Source organism: Pipistrellus kuhlii, unplaced genomic scaffold (genome assembly GCF_014108245.1).
Source record: "Pipistrellus kuhlii isolate mPipKuh1 unplaced genomic scaffold, mPipKuh1.p scaffold_m20_p_18, whole genome shotgun sequence".
NCBI lineage: Eukaryota > Metazoa > Chordata > Mammalia > Chiroptera > Vespertilionidae > Pipistrellus > Pipistrellus kuhlii.
In genome coordinates, this window is record NW_023425493.1 from 24192921 (window position 1) to 24209545 (window position 16625).

The 16625-nt window shown below is 58.5% G+C and overlaps 1 protein-coding gene and 1 long non-coding RNA gene across 2 annotated transcripts; one reads left to right on the top strand and one right to left on the bottom strand.

Moving 5' to 3' along the window:
• The first annotated feature begins 6580 nt into the window (after positions 1–6580).
• HDGF (heparin binding growth factor) lies at positions 6581–15796 on the top strand. The gene is made up of 6 exons (XM_036443076.1): positions 6581–7024; positions 12753–12829; positions 12992–13130; positions 13712–13903; positions 14110–14318; positions 14477–15796. Exons 1-6 carry the CDS (start codon positions 6938–6940, stop codon positions 14481–14483), a joined length of 711 nt encoding a protein of 236 aa, XP_036298969.1. The 5' UTR covers positions 6581–6937; the 3' UTR covers positions 14484–15796.
• Positions 15087–16596, bottom strand: LOC118721782. The gene is made up of 2 exons (XR_004988817.2): positions 16192–16596; positions 15087–16035 (listed from the first exon to the last, which is right to left on the bottom strand). It is a non-coding gene; the product is annotated as an uncharacterized LOC118721782 (long non-coding RNA).
• Positions 16597–16625: the final 29 nt, after the last annotated feature.

Sequence of the window (16625 nt, forward strand, 5' to 3'; positions counted from 1 at the left end):
TCAGAGCTGGTGTCAGGCTGCTCTCTTCACCGCAGCCCAAAGGAGCCAGCTGCAGCTCAGCCCCCTGCACAGGCTTGGGCCATCACCTGCGGCCACCTCTGTCTGCCATGACTCCTCCGCCCCTCTGCATATGCCCTCCTTATCGGCTCTGTCTGTGCCTAGTGGTTATCCGGCCTTTGTGTGTACCCTTTAGGTGCCATGGTTCTGTATCTGTCCTTCCCTGTCCATCTGGGTGTGACCTTGTGTCCTATTCTTGTTTATCCATCTTTGTCCCTTCCTGTCTGCCTGTGACCGAGTGCTCTGTACTTGTCCACACTCTGCCTCTGTGTGTCCTTCCCATGCTAATCCACCTCTGCGTGGGCGCTACCTCCCTGCTCCCAGAGAGCAGAAGAGTCTACTTCTGCTGAAGTTTGGGAAGGAGGCTAAAGAGGAAGATGGAACCTGGCGGGTGGCGCGGTGGTAATCGTGGACCTTTGAACCAGGAGGTCACGGTTCGATTCCCAGTCAGGGCACATGTGATACCTGGTGGGGGGCGTGCAGGAGGCAGCAGATTAATGATTCTCTCTTTCATCGTTGATGTTTCTCTCTCTCTCCCTCTCCCTCTCCCATCCTCTCTGAAATCAAATACATATATATATATATATATATATATATATATATATATATATATATATAGTCTCCACTGAGCCAAACCTGCCAGGGCTGGGAAAGCTTCTTAGAAAGGAAAATTTCTAAGGTGCTTAAGAGATTCTTATTCAGTAGGGGTGGGGTGGGGTGGGGTAGAGTGGGGTGGGGCCCAGAGTAAATTTTTAAGAAATTAATTGCAAAGCAGAACGACTCTGGGAAACCAGACCTTCCAATCCTGGTGAGCTTTGCCCAAGGCTGACTCCTAATGCCTGCTTTCCGGATCTATTTTCTGGTGACTTTGGGCAGTCACCTCTCTTCACTGAGTCTCACTTTTCTCCTTTGAAAAATGGATAGAGTATTAAGGAGCCCTGTCCTACTTCTGTGAGAAACACCTGCTATTCACACACAGTGAAATGACTTAGAACCCTGAGAGAATAGGAAACTTCTAAAGGGATGTGGTCATCCTTGTTCCTTGTGAACTCATCTGCTGCCCTGCAGAGACAAGAAGCCCACAAGGTCAGGACCTATCTGACAAATATCCTCAAAGCTGGGCCTCTTACCTAAAGATTGATGATTCATCTTATTAGGTGTACACCCGCCCTCCAATGGCTATTTTTATACAAGAAACTGATAATAGAAACTTCAGGGTGCCCTCGCCGATTCGGCTCAGTGGATAGGACGGCAGCCTGTGGACCAAAGGGTTTCAGATTCGATTCTGGTCAAGGGCACGTACCTCGGTTGCGGGCTCCACCCGGGCCCAGGGCCTGGTGGGGCCTCCTGCAGGAGGCAACCAATTGATATGTTTCTCTCACATTGATATTTCTCTCTGTCTTTCCCTCTCTCTAAAAATCAATGGGAAAAATATCCTTGGGTGAGGGAGAAGGAAGAAAGGGAGGGAGGGAAGAAGGGAGGGAGGGAAGAAGGGAGGAAGGGAGGGAAGGAGGGAGGAAGGGAGAGAAAGAGGGAGGAGGGAGGGAGGGAAGAAGGGAGGAGGGAGGGAGGGGGGAGAGAAGGAGGGAACTTCAGGGCATGGGTGGGTGGGAAGGAGATTTTTTTCTTATGTGCATTCTTTCATACTTTTAGAAATTTGTAACCTGTACATGTATTATCTATTCCAAAAGTAGTAATAGTCATAAAGTCTTTCAGTAAAAGATAAGTGACTTGAACATATCTAATTGGATTCCCTCCTGAAATCCTGTTAAAACTTCAATGAAAGGCCATTTTGTAAATGGGAAAAGATATAAACTCACAAAGGGGTGATGAAACGAGGGAAGCAGTTACAACATTCTGGGTGGAGGGAATCAAAGGGTCCGGTGGTAACAGACTTGGCGGAGGCCCGAGCTGGCCGAGGGGAGTGAGGACCAATATGGGCTCCTGCCGAGCCTCCAAAGCACAGGAGGGCCTCCAGAAGCGAATGAGACATGAGGCGGGAAGGGAACAAAAATGAGGACTGGTTCAAAGCTGTTTAAGACACAGCTATAGCCTCTCCCCACTTCATGATAGCGGGGAACAGGCTCTCCCCAACCCCAGACAAGAATAAAAGAAGGCTAGCCCTGACTGGTGTGGCTCAGTGATTAGAGCCTGCACATCCCCTACTGGGATCAAGCCCACAACCTGGACAAGTGCCCTGACCAGGAATGGAACTGGGTCACAGGTCGCCATTGAACCACTGGGCCACACCAGCCAGGTGCGTCTATGAGGTTTTGATACTGATGATCTCCTTTACCACCCCATAACACAGCTATTTGGTTTTTTGTTTTGTTTTCTTTGGTTGGTTTTTAAATATATATATTTTATTGATTCTTTACAGAGAGAAAGGGATAGGGAAAGATATAGAAACATCGATGAGAGATGACATTGATGAGAGATGATCAGCTGCCTCCTGCACAACTCCTACCGGGGGGATGTGCCCGCAACCAAGGTACATGCCCTTGACCAGAATCGAACCTGGGGCCCTTCAGTCCTCAGGCCGAGGCTCCATCCACTGAGCCAAACCGGTTTTGGCAACACAGCTATTTGTATTTACATTTTTTACAGTGGAAGAAAATTTTGTTTAGAAGTTCAGGTCACGCCAAAACCGGTTTGGCTCAATGGATAGAGCGTGAGCTTGGGGACTGAAAGGTCCCGGGTTTGATTCCGGTCAAGGGCATGTACCTTGGTTGCGGGCACATCCCCAGTAGCGGGTGTGCAAGAGGCAGCTGATCGATGACTCTCTCTCATCGATGTTTCTAACTCTCTATCTCTCTCCCTTCCTCTCTGTACAAAATCAATAAAATATATTTTTTTTAAAAAGGAGTTCAGGTCACTTGCCAAAAGCAAGATTCAAACCTAGGTCCCCAGACATATAGACCCAGGCTGTTGCCACTCGCGCACACTTCCCCCTCCCTAGTACTCTCAGCCCCATCCCTCCTGCCGCTGAGTCAATCTTCCTTCCGGATATGGACAGAGTCAGTCCACCTCCCTCTTCCCTGACCTTGCTCCTTCAGAACCCCTCAGCCAGATCTGCACTCACAAGTCTGCTCTGCGCTGGGGCCTCAAGTCCCCTGGCTTCTGTCCTGACCTCCCTCCCACACAAATGCAGAGGCGAGCAGAGCACCAGCATCAACAGCATCATTTCACTGAGACATTTGGGAACTGGCTCCAAGCTGCTCTGGCAGTCGGGGGCCTGTGCTCTCAATCTTATACTCAAAGGGTCGGTTAAAGCAGCCGACGCACCCTGAGGCTTGTTAGAAATGCAGACGCCCCAAACTCCCTGAATGAGAGCTGCTTTTGAAGGGTTCCCAGGTGATTCGGTTGCACGTTAAAGACTACACAAGCACTAGGTCAGACCTAAATCCCAAGGGAGGCAGGCTTCTGCCCACCTGCCCCTGTAACGGACCCTCCCCTGCCTCGACTGGGTTGTTAGGGGCAGCTGGGAGTGGGCCGATGTTATTGTAAAGAGAACTTGGATATTAAATTGCACCCAAGGCCGGGGAGATTACAGCAACAAAGGGAAGCCTGGTTGGTTTATGGCAGCCAGCATCTGCATGGTGGACGGAGACGGGCCCGAGAGATTTGGTGCAAAAAAAGGACGCAGGATCCTTATTGCCACCTCCAAACCGGATTTGATGACCCAGCACGGTGGAGAAATGGATAGGACTCTTACCTAAATTGGTGTGTGCTAAACTGGAAAATAGTTTGTAAATGTTTGTTGCATTGAAACTGTGTGTATTTATAATACTGGCCCGGGCACTTAAAAAAACAAAACACCTAGCCCTGGCTGGTTTAGCTCGGTGGATGGAGCGTTGGCCTACGGACTAAAGGGTCCTGGGTTCAGTTCTGGTCATGGGCACGTGCCTGAGTTGTAGGCTTGATGCCCGGTTTGGGGGCGTGCAGGAGGCAGCCAATCCATGTTTCTCTCTCAATATTGATGTTTCTATCTTTCTCTTCCTCTCTCTTCCTCTCTAAAATCAATAAAAAGTATTAAAAGAAAAAAAAAAACAACCCTACTGTGACACTGGGTTTACTGAAATATCTTTTTAAAAAATATATTTTATTGATTTTTTACAGAGAGAAAGAAAGAGGGATAGAGAGTTAGAAACATCGACGAGAGAGAATCATTGATCAGCTGCCTCTTGCACACCCCCCACTGGGGATGTGCCAGCAACCAAGGTACATGCCCTTGACCAGAATCGAACCTGGGACCTTTCAATCCTCAGGCCAACGCTCTATCCACTGAGCCAAACGGGTCCCGGCTGAAATGCCTTTTAAAAATGTGTGACAAGAGTCTCTCTTGCCGAGACTACTGGGATGGAGCTGCTCAGGTGCAACAAGTTTGGATTTGCCGTTGAACAAACCCACAAGTCCAGGGCTGACGACGTGCTCTGGTCTTGCCACAGGACCTTGCAGAGTGCCCGCTGTGCCAGCAGCCTGGGCCCCGGAGGGACGCCTAGCACAAGGGGGAATGAACGATGCCCAGGGCACACTGTTCTATAGGCAAGACTTGGACATGCATTGCCGTGGGCGGGACAACCAACTGGCCAGGACTGTGGGAGCTGCAGGCCTTCCCCACCGATGACAAGCACCTATTCCACGCCGCTGACGCTGGCAGGGCAGCGACGTTCCCCCGTCTTCCTGCTGAGGACACGGAAACCCCAGGGTTACGTTCAGGGGGTCGTCCCAAGTTCTCATGATGGGGGAACAGCAAGCAGAGGAAGGATGTGGACCTGGGCCTTCTGGCTCCCTCCTGTCCTTCCCTGCAAGGAGACTATATATGCTTTAAAGTAGGATCAGGAAATGTGTGGAAAGAAAAACATGCATATTTTACCTTTTTCCAACCTAGAGCATTTTGTTGCAAAATTTTAAGGATCTGGACAAGCTATATCAGATGATCCAAATGCCTTATTTCTTTTGTTGCTATTAATCCTCACTCTAGGACATTCTTCCATCGATTTTTATTTTTTAATACATTTTATTGATTTTTTTTTTATAGAGAGGAATGGAGAGGGAGAGTTAGAAACATTGATGAGAGAGAAATATCAATCAGCTGCCTCCTGCTCATCCCCCCTACTGGGGATGTGCCTGCAACCAAGGTATATGCCCTTGACTGGAATGGAACCTGGGACCATTGAGTCCACAGGCCAACGCTCTATCCACTGATCCAAACCAGGTAGGGTCCTTCCATCGATTTTTTAGAGAGAGTGGAATTAGAGAGAAAAAAATGTCACTATGAGAGAGACACATTGATTGGCTGCCCTCCTGCCCACCACCCACCCGCAAGGATCCATCTAGCAAAGGAGGTAGTGCCCCTGAGTGGAATCAAATTCACGATGGTTCAGTCCAGTCGGTGGGCCTACAGCTCTACCCACTAAGCCAAACTGGCTAGGGCACAAAAATCTTATTAATAAGAGACCACAGGTATCTGGAATATGGGCAAATCCAAGGCCCATACCGTGACAAGCAAACCAAAGACGTCCTTAGAATCAAGTCTTGCTTGGCTCAGCGGGAAGAGGCCTGAGTTCAAGTTTTGTTCTGTCCCTGGGTAAGATATAAAACCTTGGCTCCAATGCAGTCTCTGGAACCCAGCAAAACCACTCCCGTCTTTTAAGGCCCAGCTCTGATGGCCACCTGTGCGAAACCTTCCCAGATTCTCTCCCACCCCCACCCCCACCTCCAAGAGAGGTAGTGCCTGGTCCCGGTCTTCACGATTTGGGAGTTGCTTCTACAATAAGGTGACCAGATGTCCCACCAAAAGCGGGACGTCTGGTCACCTTATTCTACAACCTCTTCCCGCTAGAACAGAACTCATCTTCGAGGGCTTCGCTAGCGCAGAGCCCAGCTCTCTCTTTTGCCAGGAACCAGCAGCACAGCGAACGGACATCTACCCAACGCACCGGGGACGTGGCCACTGCGTGCCACAACCCCTCTGCCACCTCCTGGCTACCAAACTCTTCCATAAGGTCTGCAACGAGGAGCAAATCTCCCACGTCCCCGGGGCCACCGACTGAGCACGTGGAGGTCCGGGGCAGACCTCTGCGCGCACAGCGGCCCGGAGAGCACCCCCCCCCCCTGGCCCCGGCGCCCCGAGCACGCGCTCCCGGTGGGGATGGAGCAGAGGGCGGAGGGCAGGGAGACACGGCGGGAAGTCGCCCCTCCTTGGCTGAGTAGAGGCCACGGCGCGAGCGCCCCGCGGGGCCGGGCCGGGGGAGGGGCGCCTAGCTAGCCGCTCCGTCCAGCCGGGCGCCGGCTCCTCCCGCCGGGCGGGCACCCACCGGCCGGGGGCACACAAAGCCCGCTCGGCGACATCGGCGATCGGCTCCCCGCGCCTGGTCGCCGCGCGCCGCCAGGGCGGCCTCGGATTGGGCGCCGGGCGGCGGCAGGCCGGAGCGTCCGGAAGCTGCGCGCATCGAACCCCGGCGGGAGGGGGCGCGGCGGCGGGGGAGGAGGAGGGGCGGGGAGGAGGGAGGAGGGAGCGGGAGCGGGGACCGGGCGGGGGGGCGGTGGCGGAGGAAGAGGCCTCGCGCCGCCGAGGAGGGAGCAATTTAATTTCAAACACAAACAACCGCACGAGCGCGCACCCACCGCCGCCGCGCCGCGGAGCGTCGCCCCGGATCCGGCGCCCGCCGCCCCGTCCGTGCGGCGCGCGCGGGGAGACGCCGTGGCCGCGCCGGAGTTGGGGCCGGGGGCCGCCATCGAGGCGGGGGCCGCGCGAGGGCCGGAGCGGAGCGGCGCCGCCGCCACCGCCGCCGCCGCCACCGCCACCGCCACGCGCGCCAACTTGGGCTCGCGCTTCCCGGCCCGGCGCGGAGCCCGGGGCGCCCGGGGCCCAGCCATGTCGCGGTCCAACCGGCAGAAGGAGTACAAATGCGGGGACCTGGTGTTCGCCAAGATGAAGGGCTACCCACACTGGCCGGCCCGGGTGAGCAGCGCGGCCAGCCGTCCGGTCCCTCCCGCTTCGGGCGCGGGTTGCATAACGCCGGGGAGGAGGGTGCGAGCGGCCCGCGGGGAGGGTGGGGGCGGGGGTCCGAGCCCCGGACGTGTCCCCCGGCGCCTCCGAGCCCGCTCGCGGCTTATATAATGGGGAGGCGACCTCGCGGTGGTGGGGGCGGCGAACCCCTGGCCGATCGGCGCCCGGGCGCGCGGCGTGGGGCCCCGAGGGCGCGGGGCACTGTCCTGCCGGGCTGTGCGTGCCCGGCTCCGCTCCCGGCCCCCGGGAGGACTCCTGGCGGCTTCGGACCCGTCGCCTCGGTTCGGGCCGGTCTTGTAACTCCTCCCACCCCTTTACCCCCCTCCCACCCCCGCCCAGGCGCCCCTTAGGGACCCCCTTAGACACCCCGCTCCTTCATGGATCGTTGTCCCGAGCTCTAACTCCTTCCTGGGTTAAATGGTTCCAGAAGGACATCACTCGGCCCAGGAAAGGAATAGATGGAGGCGGAGTTCGCTCCTGGAAAACTTTGGTTCGGGGCGCCCTTTAAGAGGTCTGAAGTTGGGAGGGTCGAGGAATGGCTTTTGGGGGGACACGGTGCAGGAGGGGATCTCCCTGGTTCGGAAGTTATCCGCCTTCTTCACTCCTCATCCCCCCACGGAAACGCCTCCATATGCTGCCGACTTCCAATGGGGGCCTGAGGGGCCAGGGGAGTCCACTCCATCCTGCCCCTTCGTGGAGGCTGGAGGCCAGGAGACCAGGGTGGAGAGCCCGGGTGGCTTCTGCACCTCCCCCCACCTCCTGCCCCCACCCCCACGTGAGGCTCGCGTGCCCCAGAGGCCCAGTCTGCCATGTGGTGGCTCAGCCCGCCAATACGCGGGCCCCTCCCCCCATGTCCAGCACCTGGCCAGGTGGGAGGGTGGGGCCCCAAAGTGCTGGGTTTGTGGTCATGTCTCCCCTCTCCTCCCCCCCAGGACTGAGGCAGGTGAAGCAGGAGGGAGGAAGGTGCCAGAGGGAGCTGGAGGGGTTTGGGGATGCCACAGGGGGCAGTGCCCCGGGCAACTTATTTCAAAGTCGGTATTGGGCGGCCTTGGCATTCGGCGTGGGTGACCGGAGTGTAGGGCTGGTGTGGAGTGAGGTCCAAAGGCAGAAAGGGGGGCGGGGAGGGCATCTTCTGGGTCAGGGGGCCACGTGCAGAATTCCCTTAAGGCTGTGGTTGCTCTTCCTGGCGGGAGTCTGTGTGTCTTCATCTGGCCCAGATCCTGCTCTGAGCTTAGGACGTTACCCCAGGCTCCCTGGTGACCCGTTCAGAGTGTCAGGCCAACTTCGGGGTCCCTCTGAGGAACCCAGAAGACCCTTCCTCTTTCTGCACTCTCTTTTGAGGCGTCTGCCTACTTCCACATGCCTGGAGCTCCTCGTTTCCGGAAACTTGTAGGTGCCTGGCCTCTGGAATGGGAGGGAAGTACAAAAGGGAAGGACTCTCCCCAGCTCCGGGGCCTCCTAGAGGACTAGGGGGGGAGGCAGCCCCACAGGGGCCTTGTGTGTGCATGTATGTGTGTGGCATGTGAACACTCATGTACTTTACCCTGCACCTTTGATCCAATTGGCTTCTTGGCCTGGATGCCAAGGCCCTGGTGGGCCGGGCAAGAACCGAATCCAGGTCTTGATTGCTCTGCCCGCTGGGGTGGGACAAAGTCCAGAGCCCGGGCTGAGGCCTGGGGAGGGGTTACAGCCGGAACGTGGGTTCAGAGAACCCCTCAGCATTGGGGACGAGGGAAGGGATCAGGAGAGACACAGCTGGGCCTACATGGAGGCCGGAGGACTGTAGGGTTTTGGTGGCCGTGGTAGTGAGGGCAGTGCCTGGGGCTGGGGATGCCATTTCTTTACCACTGGCCTCCAGGCGGAGGGTGGGACCCGGGGCAGAGCCTCTTCCTTTGTTGATGCCTGGGCCTCGCAGATAAAGTCAGGGCTGGGGGAGGGAGCCCAGACCAGGGTCCCAGAGCTGGGCTCCGCCCTGTGCCTGTGCTCTGGCTCCTGACTATCGCAGCAGCCAGGAATGTGGCCACCCCTCACATGTGGGGGGAGGGGCTAGTTCTGACCTGCATCCCCCTTACACACACACACACACACACACACACACACGCCTCCTCACCATCCCCTGGGTGTGGGCTTGGTCCCCAGAGTGGCCGGCCCCTCCTGAGAGGAAGAGCAGGGACCCCCCTCCGCTGTGGTGAGGCCACTCCGTGGCCTTTCCTTCTGGGTAGCGTGGCTGATTCTGGGCGGTGCTGGGAGAGTCCGGCCACGTGGTAGGCCCTACCTGGAAGGATGGTGTGACTCCATCTTGACCTTCTCCTTTCCCTCCTCCTGCCTGACTTCTTGGGGGATCTCCCAGCACTTCACAGTTAACTCCAGGACTCAGGGGTATCTCTCCCCACCCCCTCCCCCCAGGTTCCTTCCTCTCTCTCCCTGTTTCACCGCCGGGACAACCGAACCTGAGCAGCCAGAGGGCCTCCCTCCCTCACTCCTCTTTCCTCCCTCGGCCCCTCCCCCACGCCAGGCACACTACCTTCTCTTTTCTGCCTCTTGGGTTTGCCACACTTTCCCGGCCCCAACTGTCTCCTGCCCCAGATTTTCCGGTTCCCGGGTCAGGTGGGGCCCGGGCCCTGGGTGTGGTGGCGAGAGCTCTGGCTGGCAAGCACCGTGGGCCCGGCCTTCCCCGCTGCCTGCCTCTGAACTGCCCAGGCCTCTCCCTCATTCTCACCTGGGAATTTCCCATCCCTCCTCATACTGCATACTTCAGGTGGACGGGGTTTCTCATGCGAGGGCCTGGCCTGAGGAAGAGGAACTTGCCTGGGGTCTGGGGTCTGGGGTCTGGGGTGGCAGAGAAGGAGCAGAACCCGCGCCCCGGGCCAGTGGAGGGGGTGCCGTGGGTCTCCAGCACCCATCTGGCCCCACCCGCCCTGACCCACTTACCCTGGACTCACTTGTAGAGTCACAGCCTGGATATAAAGATACAGAGGCACCGCCTGGGAGACTGTATTGGGGTACAGGCGTTCTCAGAGACCTCCGAGCATCTTCCAGAGGCTTCCAGAGGAGGGCCCGCCTGGAGGGGAGGTGGGAATTCCATTCCGTGGACAGAATGTGCCTCCTGGCCCCTTCCCCACAGGTGTCCACACACCAGGTGCGGCTTGGGGGCGGGGTGAGCCTCTAGGGGCAGATGCCCTCCTGCCCAGGCCCTGGTCTCTCTCTGCTCTAGACCCACCTTCTTTTTGGCTAGAGGCCAGTGGGGCGGGTCTGTCGGGTGTGCCTCATTGTCTATTTTTAATTCCTAGCCTTTCTTTTATGCCTCTCCCACCCCTGGGGTTGGGCAGCTGTGGCCTCCTGGGTCCCCTCACACCGGTCAGCCTTCCCGGGAAAGAGCCGGGCGTGCGGCCCGGGAGCTGCTTTGCTGTTGCTGTGCTGGAGAGACCTCGCCCCACCCCCTCTCTTAGCCTCAGTTTCCCTCCTCTCACCACGCATTTCCTAGGAGCACGCTCATGCCCTGGCCCCGGGGTGGCCCTGAAAACGGAGCTAGCTCTCAGCGGGGACCCTCAGACCCCACCCCTGCCCTGTTCCCGGTGGGAAGCAGCTTAGGGAAGGGGCTATTGTTGCCATTATTGTACCGGCCTCCCGGGATCTCTAAGCCCTGGGGCTCTCAGTTTGTGGTGTGTTTTTGTTTGTTTGCTTTTTGCTTCTCCCTCCCAGAAGAGGGTGGGGAGCTAGCTGGTAACTGGACCCAGGTGTCCTGCTGGGGACGGGATCCTCTGCCTCCTCCACCCCCAAGCCTCGGCCCTAACTTCCTGAGAGGCCCAGGCTGCAGCTTAGAGCTCTCCCCGGGCCCCCGCAGCCAGGCTCCGGGCCGGTGGGTGGGGTGTGTGTCCGTCCCCTCCTCCCCAATCCGGAGAGAGGGCCTGGGGGAGGGGTGGCCACATTCCTGGCTGCTGAGTGGCCCCGGGGGGCGGGGTCGGGTTGTCATGGCGATGGGGATCGTGTGTGTTTTGGGAGGGGGGCGGCGGGGGGAGCCTGTGCCTCTGCACCTCCTGCGTTCGCACCTCGGAGTCTCCTGGTCACGGGGAGGGCCCGGCTGGCGCCCGGCCTTCCTTGGGGGAGGGACTGGACCTCTGTCCCCAGAGGCCACAGGGCAAGGGGAGAAGGTGCCCAGGAGCTTGAGGGCTCCGTGTCTGCAGCAAGATGCCCCTCAGATTCGTGCCCCGGGCTCCACCCTCTCTCCTGGGTCTACGTTAGCACATTCCCAGCCTCCCAGCTTCCAGGTCTCCCGGGCCCCCAGGTTCTCCGTTCCGGTCCTGGTGCGTTAATCACAGCCTTGGCCGGCCTGCCTGTCTCTTTCCTATCTGCGCCTGGGCCCCGTCAACATGGCCACCTGGCCTCTGTCCGAGGGAAGCCCGGTAGCGGAGCTGCTGCAAGGGCTGCTGGGAGTTGTAGTTTCTCCGCAGTTCAGCTTGGCCTGGGCTTCCTGATCCGGGAGGCCGGCTGGGCCGCTGCCTCTGCATTTCCCAGCCCCCAGCCCTCTGCACGCTCACCACACACTGCTCCAGCGCCCAGGACAGGCGGGCTATTTCCAAGTCCTGGCCCTCACTGACTTGCCCTGTTACTCGGGCAAATAACTTTTCAAAGTGCTCCCTAGAAGCCTGTTGTGGGGGAGAGGGGGGAATAGTCAACCCCTTAGCCTCCTCACCCCTCCGTTATTACCAGAGCTGTGTGCTTTATCTATTTCAGAGGCTCATTCAGCAGCCTTTACTGTGCACCTGTGCACTAGGCACTGCAGGGGATAAAAACAGACCTCCATGATCCGGGCATGCGTAGTCCTCATAGACAGTAATTAGGTGGTAACACGAGTAGCTAAAATTGGAATTGTGAAGGAGAGGTGCTAAGAGAGTTTTATCTGGGAAGCTGACCAGGTTGGGAGAGAGGTTGGGAGAACGGGGTCTTCCTGGAGGAAGTGATGACAGGGCTGAGGTTGGAAGCTGGTCAGGCCTTAGTGAGGACAGGAGGCTGAAGGATCCGTCTGATCAGTTACGGTCCTTTAGTTCTCACAACCCTGAGCCTTAGTACTATGACTGTCTCCGTTTTAAAGATGGGGAAACCGAGGCAGAGAGGTGCCATAAGGTGCCCAGCGTCGTACAAGTATTGGTGGCAGCATGGGATTCAGACCTTGACGTTCTGGAGAAGAGTGACAGGCTGATGAAAAGCCATGGGAAGGTTCCCAGCAGAGGCAGGGAATGTTCACTGGGAGCCAGCATTTCAGAAGGCCAGCCCAGTGGGGAGGATGGGTGGTAGTGGGGCAAGAATGGAGACAGAAAGGACTCATGCTGTGGTTTAGTCCAGGCCAGAGGAGACCATGTTGGCCCAGGCTGATAGCAAAGATGAGGAGCGTGCAGACAGGATCTGGGCCTCTGAGGGCAGAACGGTGCTGTTTGGTGTGCGAAGGAGACGGGTGACTTGACTCCAGGGTTTCTGATGGGCTCTCATGTCTGGCTTTGTTTGAAAAGTTCCCCGGCATCATTAACCTTCTCCCTCTGACCCTCCTTCCCAGAATAATTTCCACACCGCCTTGGTGGTCCTCTGGGTCCCTCTCAGTCTTACCCAGAGGCCAGCAGCCCCACAACCCACATCTGCAGCTCGGACCTCCAGCTCAAGGTTCCTTCTCTCCTCTTGCTCGCAGATTGACGAGATGCCCGAGACCGCGGTGAAGTCAGCAGCCAACAAATACCAAGTCTTCTTCTTCGGGACCCACGAGACGTGAGTGCGGGGCGGAGGAGGGAGGGGCGGAGGAGGGAGGGGCGGGCAGATGGAGGGGGGGGGTGGACGGGTGGGGCAGGGCCCCTTCCCGTCGGGCTGCGGAGGCTGCGGAGCTCAGAGGCGGCCAGGGGCTCGAGAGCACAGCCTCCCCTCTCTCCCCAGGGCATTCCTGGGCCCCAAAGACCTCTTCCCTTACGAGGAGTCCAAGGAGAAGTTCGGCAAGCCCAACAAGAGGAAAGGGTTCAGCGAGGGGCTGTGGGAGATCGAGAACAACCCTACCGTCAAGGCTTCCGGCTACCAGGTGAGCTGCCAGCGGCCTGAGACCCCGGAGAGAGGGGCGGCCAGGATGCTTAGGACACCCGGGGCTCCCCCAGGAGCGGCTCAGAGGGCAGAGGGGCGGGCGGGCGGGCGGGGCGGGGTGAGGTGGGGTACGGGGTGCTGATGTGCGGTGTAGCTGTGAGGCCAGGGGGGGCAGGAACAGGATGGAGGCGGTAAGTGGGGAGGCCGCTGCTGGGCCCAGCGCGAGGGTAGAACTTGGCCTTCACTGAGGCTTCCCGGAGGAGGTGCACGTGAGCCGGGCAGGACGAGGCGGGAGGGCTGGGCGGGGGTTGGCGGGGAAAGGTCCTAGCTCCCCCTGGGAGAAGTTGACCCGAGGTTTTGCCTCCTGCTCCAGCCCTCCCCCCTCCTGCACAGAGCCCTGCCTGCCCGGCCAGTGGGTTTCCCCCGGGGCTAATCCGACAGAGGTGGGTCTCAAATCACTCGTGAGACTGGGCACCTGGGTGGGGGCGGGGGCGAGGCGGGAAGAGGAAGGAGTGAGCGGCTGCGGGCGGGGCCGGGAGGGGCCTGGCGCGGCGGCCACTCAGCCCCCGCTGTCCCCGCCAGTCCTCCCAGAAGAGGAGCCGTGTGGAGGAGCCCGAGCCCGAGCCGGAGCCCGAGGCCGCGGAGGGCGATGGTGACAAGAAGGGGAACGCCGAGGGCAGCAGCGACGAGGAGGGGAAGCTGGTCATCGACGAGCCGGCCAAGGAGAAGAACGAGAAGGGGGCGCTGAAGAGGAGAGCGGGGGACCCATTGGAGGTAACGGCCCTCCCTGCGCCCGGAGCTGGAGTCCAGCCTGAGAGAGGCCCGGCCCGGTCTCCGGGAGGCCCTTGCTGAGAAGCAGGGGGCCGGGCAGGGACTGGGGTGAAAGGAAGGAGCCTCTGGAGAAAGGAAGGGGGGCCCAGGCTGCCATCCTCCCTCTGGAGCCTCAGCCCACCTCACCCATCTCCGCCAATCCCGCCTAGGACTCCCCGAAACGTCCCAAAGAGGCAGAGGACCCTGAAGGGGAGGAGAAGGCGGTGGCCAGCGTGGAGGCCGAGCGGCCCTCCCCTGTGGAGGTGGAGAAGAACAGCACCCCCTCGGAGCCCAGCTCTGGCCGGGGGCCGCCCGAGGACGAGGAGGAAGAGGCTGCCAAGGAAGATGCTGAGGCCCCGGGCATCAGAGATCACGAGAGGTGAGGGAGCCCTGACCGGCGGGCGAGGAGGGGTGGAGGGTATGCGGCTGTGAGCCTCTCGGGAGCCCGGGTGGACTTTGCTGGGAGGTGGCACGGGCTGGGCGAGGGCAGGCCAAGGCCTCACCATTAACCCTTCTCCCTCTGACCCTCCTTCGCAGCCTGTAGCCACCAATGTTTCAAGAGGAGCCCCCACCCCGTTCCTGCTGCTGTCTGGGTGCTACTGGGGAAACTGGCCGTGGCCTGCAAACTGGGAACCCCTCCCCGCCCCAACCTGCTCTCTTCCACTCACTCTCCCTCCCCGAGCCCAGTCCCTGGAGACTGACCTGGAGGTGGCATGCCGTCCGGCCCTGCCTCCGTGTCGCCTCTATGCCTCCACACTGCTGGGATCTGAGTCAGGGCTATGTCTGTGCTCCACGGGATGCCATGAGGCCGATATGCCCCTCCCTGCCTGGAGCTGGGTCCCAGGGTTCTGGACCCGCTGTTCTCATCTCCTTACACCCTTTAGCCCCTCCCCCAGGCACTCTGGGCCTCTGGGTTGGTTTGGATCAGAGTCGGGAGTAAAAGGGACGGAGGGTAAATAGCAAGGGTGGGCTTCTGGGGCCTGAGAGGGACAGTCCTCAGGTCGGGGTGGGGAGTGAGCAGGAGGATGGCATCGTCTTGAGCTCCTGTCCCTCCCTCCGACACCTGTTCTCTCAGCCGCCTAGATTCAGGGAAAGTGGGACAGCGCGCGGGGAGGGACTCCCTCGGTGATGGATAACTCCCACTTTCCCCTTTGCTAATAACCCGGGAGTTCTATGAGTTGTAGTTACTCATCAGAAGGGTTTGGGCTTCCGGTTGTTTGGTCCATGGACTGGGCTCTGGAGGGCTGACGTCACCCCACTTCCATGGGAGTATCGGGGGGCAGCGCCTCCGTTAGACGGTGGGCCAGAGAGGGGGTGTCCCGGGGAGGTCCCTAGCCGCTCTTTCCCTTCCCCACAGTGCTCAAGGCCAGCCTGCAGTCACAGGTCACCCAGACAGAAAGGATAAGACACATTTTTTAGGAAATGTTTTTAATAAAAGAAAATTTAAAAAAAATTTAAAGATCCCTATCCCTTTGTGTGGCCCCCACGCTGCTCCTCTTTTCCTCGCTGTGGCCCCCGTTTCTGAGGGCCCTGGGAGGCCCCCTCCCCTCCGCTAGGGCTCGATGGCGTTCCTTTTGTGGCCGGGGCTTTGGCGTCCCTTCTGGTGTCATTTCCCGTCCACACGCTCCCACCCGGCCCCTCGGCGGTTCACCAGGTCGGGCTGTACCCCTCCGAGAGGACAGGAAAGGGAGTGTGCGCTCCAGCCTCTGTCTCGTGGTCTCTGCCTCTTCCATCTCGTGTCCCTCTCCCTCTCCCTCTCCCTCTCCCTAGGGCTCTGATGAAAAATTGCTGACTGTAGTTTAGCTCTGAGAACCGTAGACAATTTCAGTTCTAGGAAAATAAACCTGTTGATTACTACATTGGATTCTGACTGATTTTTTTTGGGGGGGGGGGGCATTGAAGAGAGGGAGAAGGGAAGGGAAATACAGATGATTTCCAAATCAACTTTCAGATTGAGGTAAGGGGTATCAGCCTCTCCTTCATTCCCAGGCTGTTTAAAATATCCAAAATTCCGCATGAAGGCAGTCACAGAACACACTATTTCATTTTACTTCTCTTGCCCAGTCACTGTTCAACACAGGTTTCTCCAGAAGCACCTGAAAATGTTAAAAAAAGAAAGAAAGAAAAAGAAAAAGAAAGAAAAAAGTGTCCCAGATGGAGGGTGTAGGAGTGTCAGTATCAGTCGAAGCACAGGATGGCATTTGGGTTGGTTGTAGAAGGAACCAACACCCAAGAGCTAGGTAAACAGGCACCTTTCACTGGTGATAGAGGCGAGGAGGTTGATAGGGCGGGATCGTCGCAGGTGGATTAGATCACAGATCACATGCGGTTCCTCCCAGATTCGACTCTTGACTAGATCTTTGGCTGGCATGGTAGGGCCCACGTCTCTCCCTCCCTTTATAGGAGACCTACGGCAGTTTTTTAATCGGTCTCGCCCGCCTCCAGCAGAGAAGGGCGTGTGGGAAGAGGATTACCTGTAGCCTTGCCTGCAAAGGGTGGCCCTCTGCTTTAAATTGGAAGCCACAATCTAGAAAATGGAGCCAGGTCTCGACTACAATTCCCAGCAGCCCACACGGCATGACCGGGAGCGTGCCAGGTGCGGCAGCCGATCCCGCTCTGCCTCCAACGTCCGTGGTGCTTCACAGTGAGCTTACGCTTCCTAGATTTCCCACCCGACCCAACTTCC

Bases quoted from the DNA above. Each gene is read 5' to 3' on its own strand.
- HDGF (XM_036443076.1), top strand. From the start codon at position 6,938: ATGTCGCGGTCCAACCGGCAGAAGGAGTACAAATGCGGGGACCTGGTG. The intron at 7,025-12,752 runs GTGAGCAGCGCG...TCTTGCTCGCAG, and splicing joins ACCCACACTGGCCGGCCCGG to ATTGACGAGATGCCCGAGAC. The intron at 12,830-12,991 runs GTGAGTGCGGGG...CTCTCTCCCCAG, and splicing joins TTCTTCGGGACCCACGAGAC to GGCATTCCTGGGCCCCAAAG.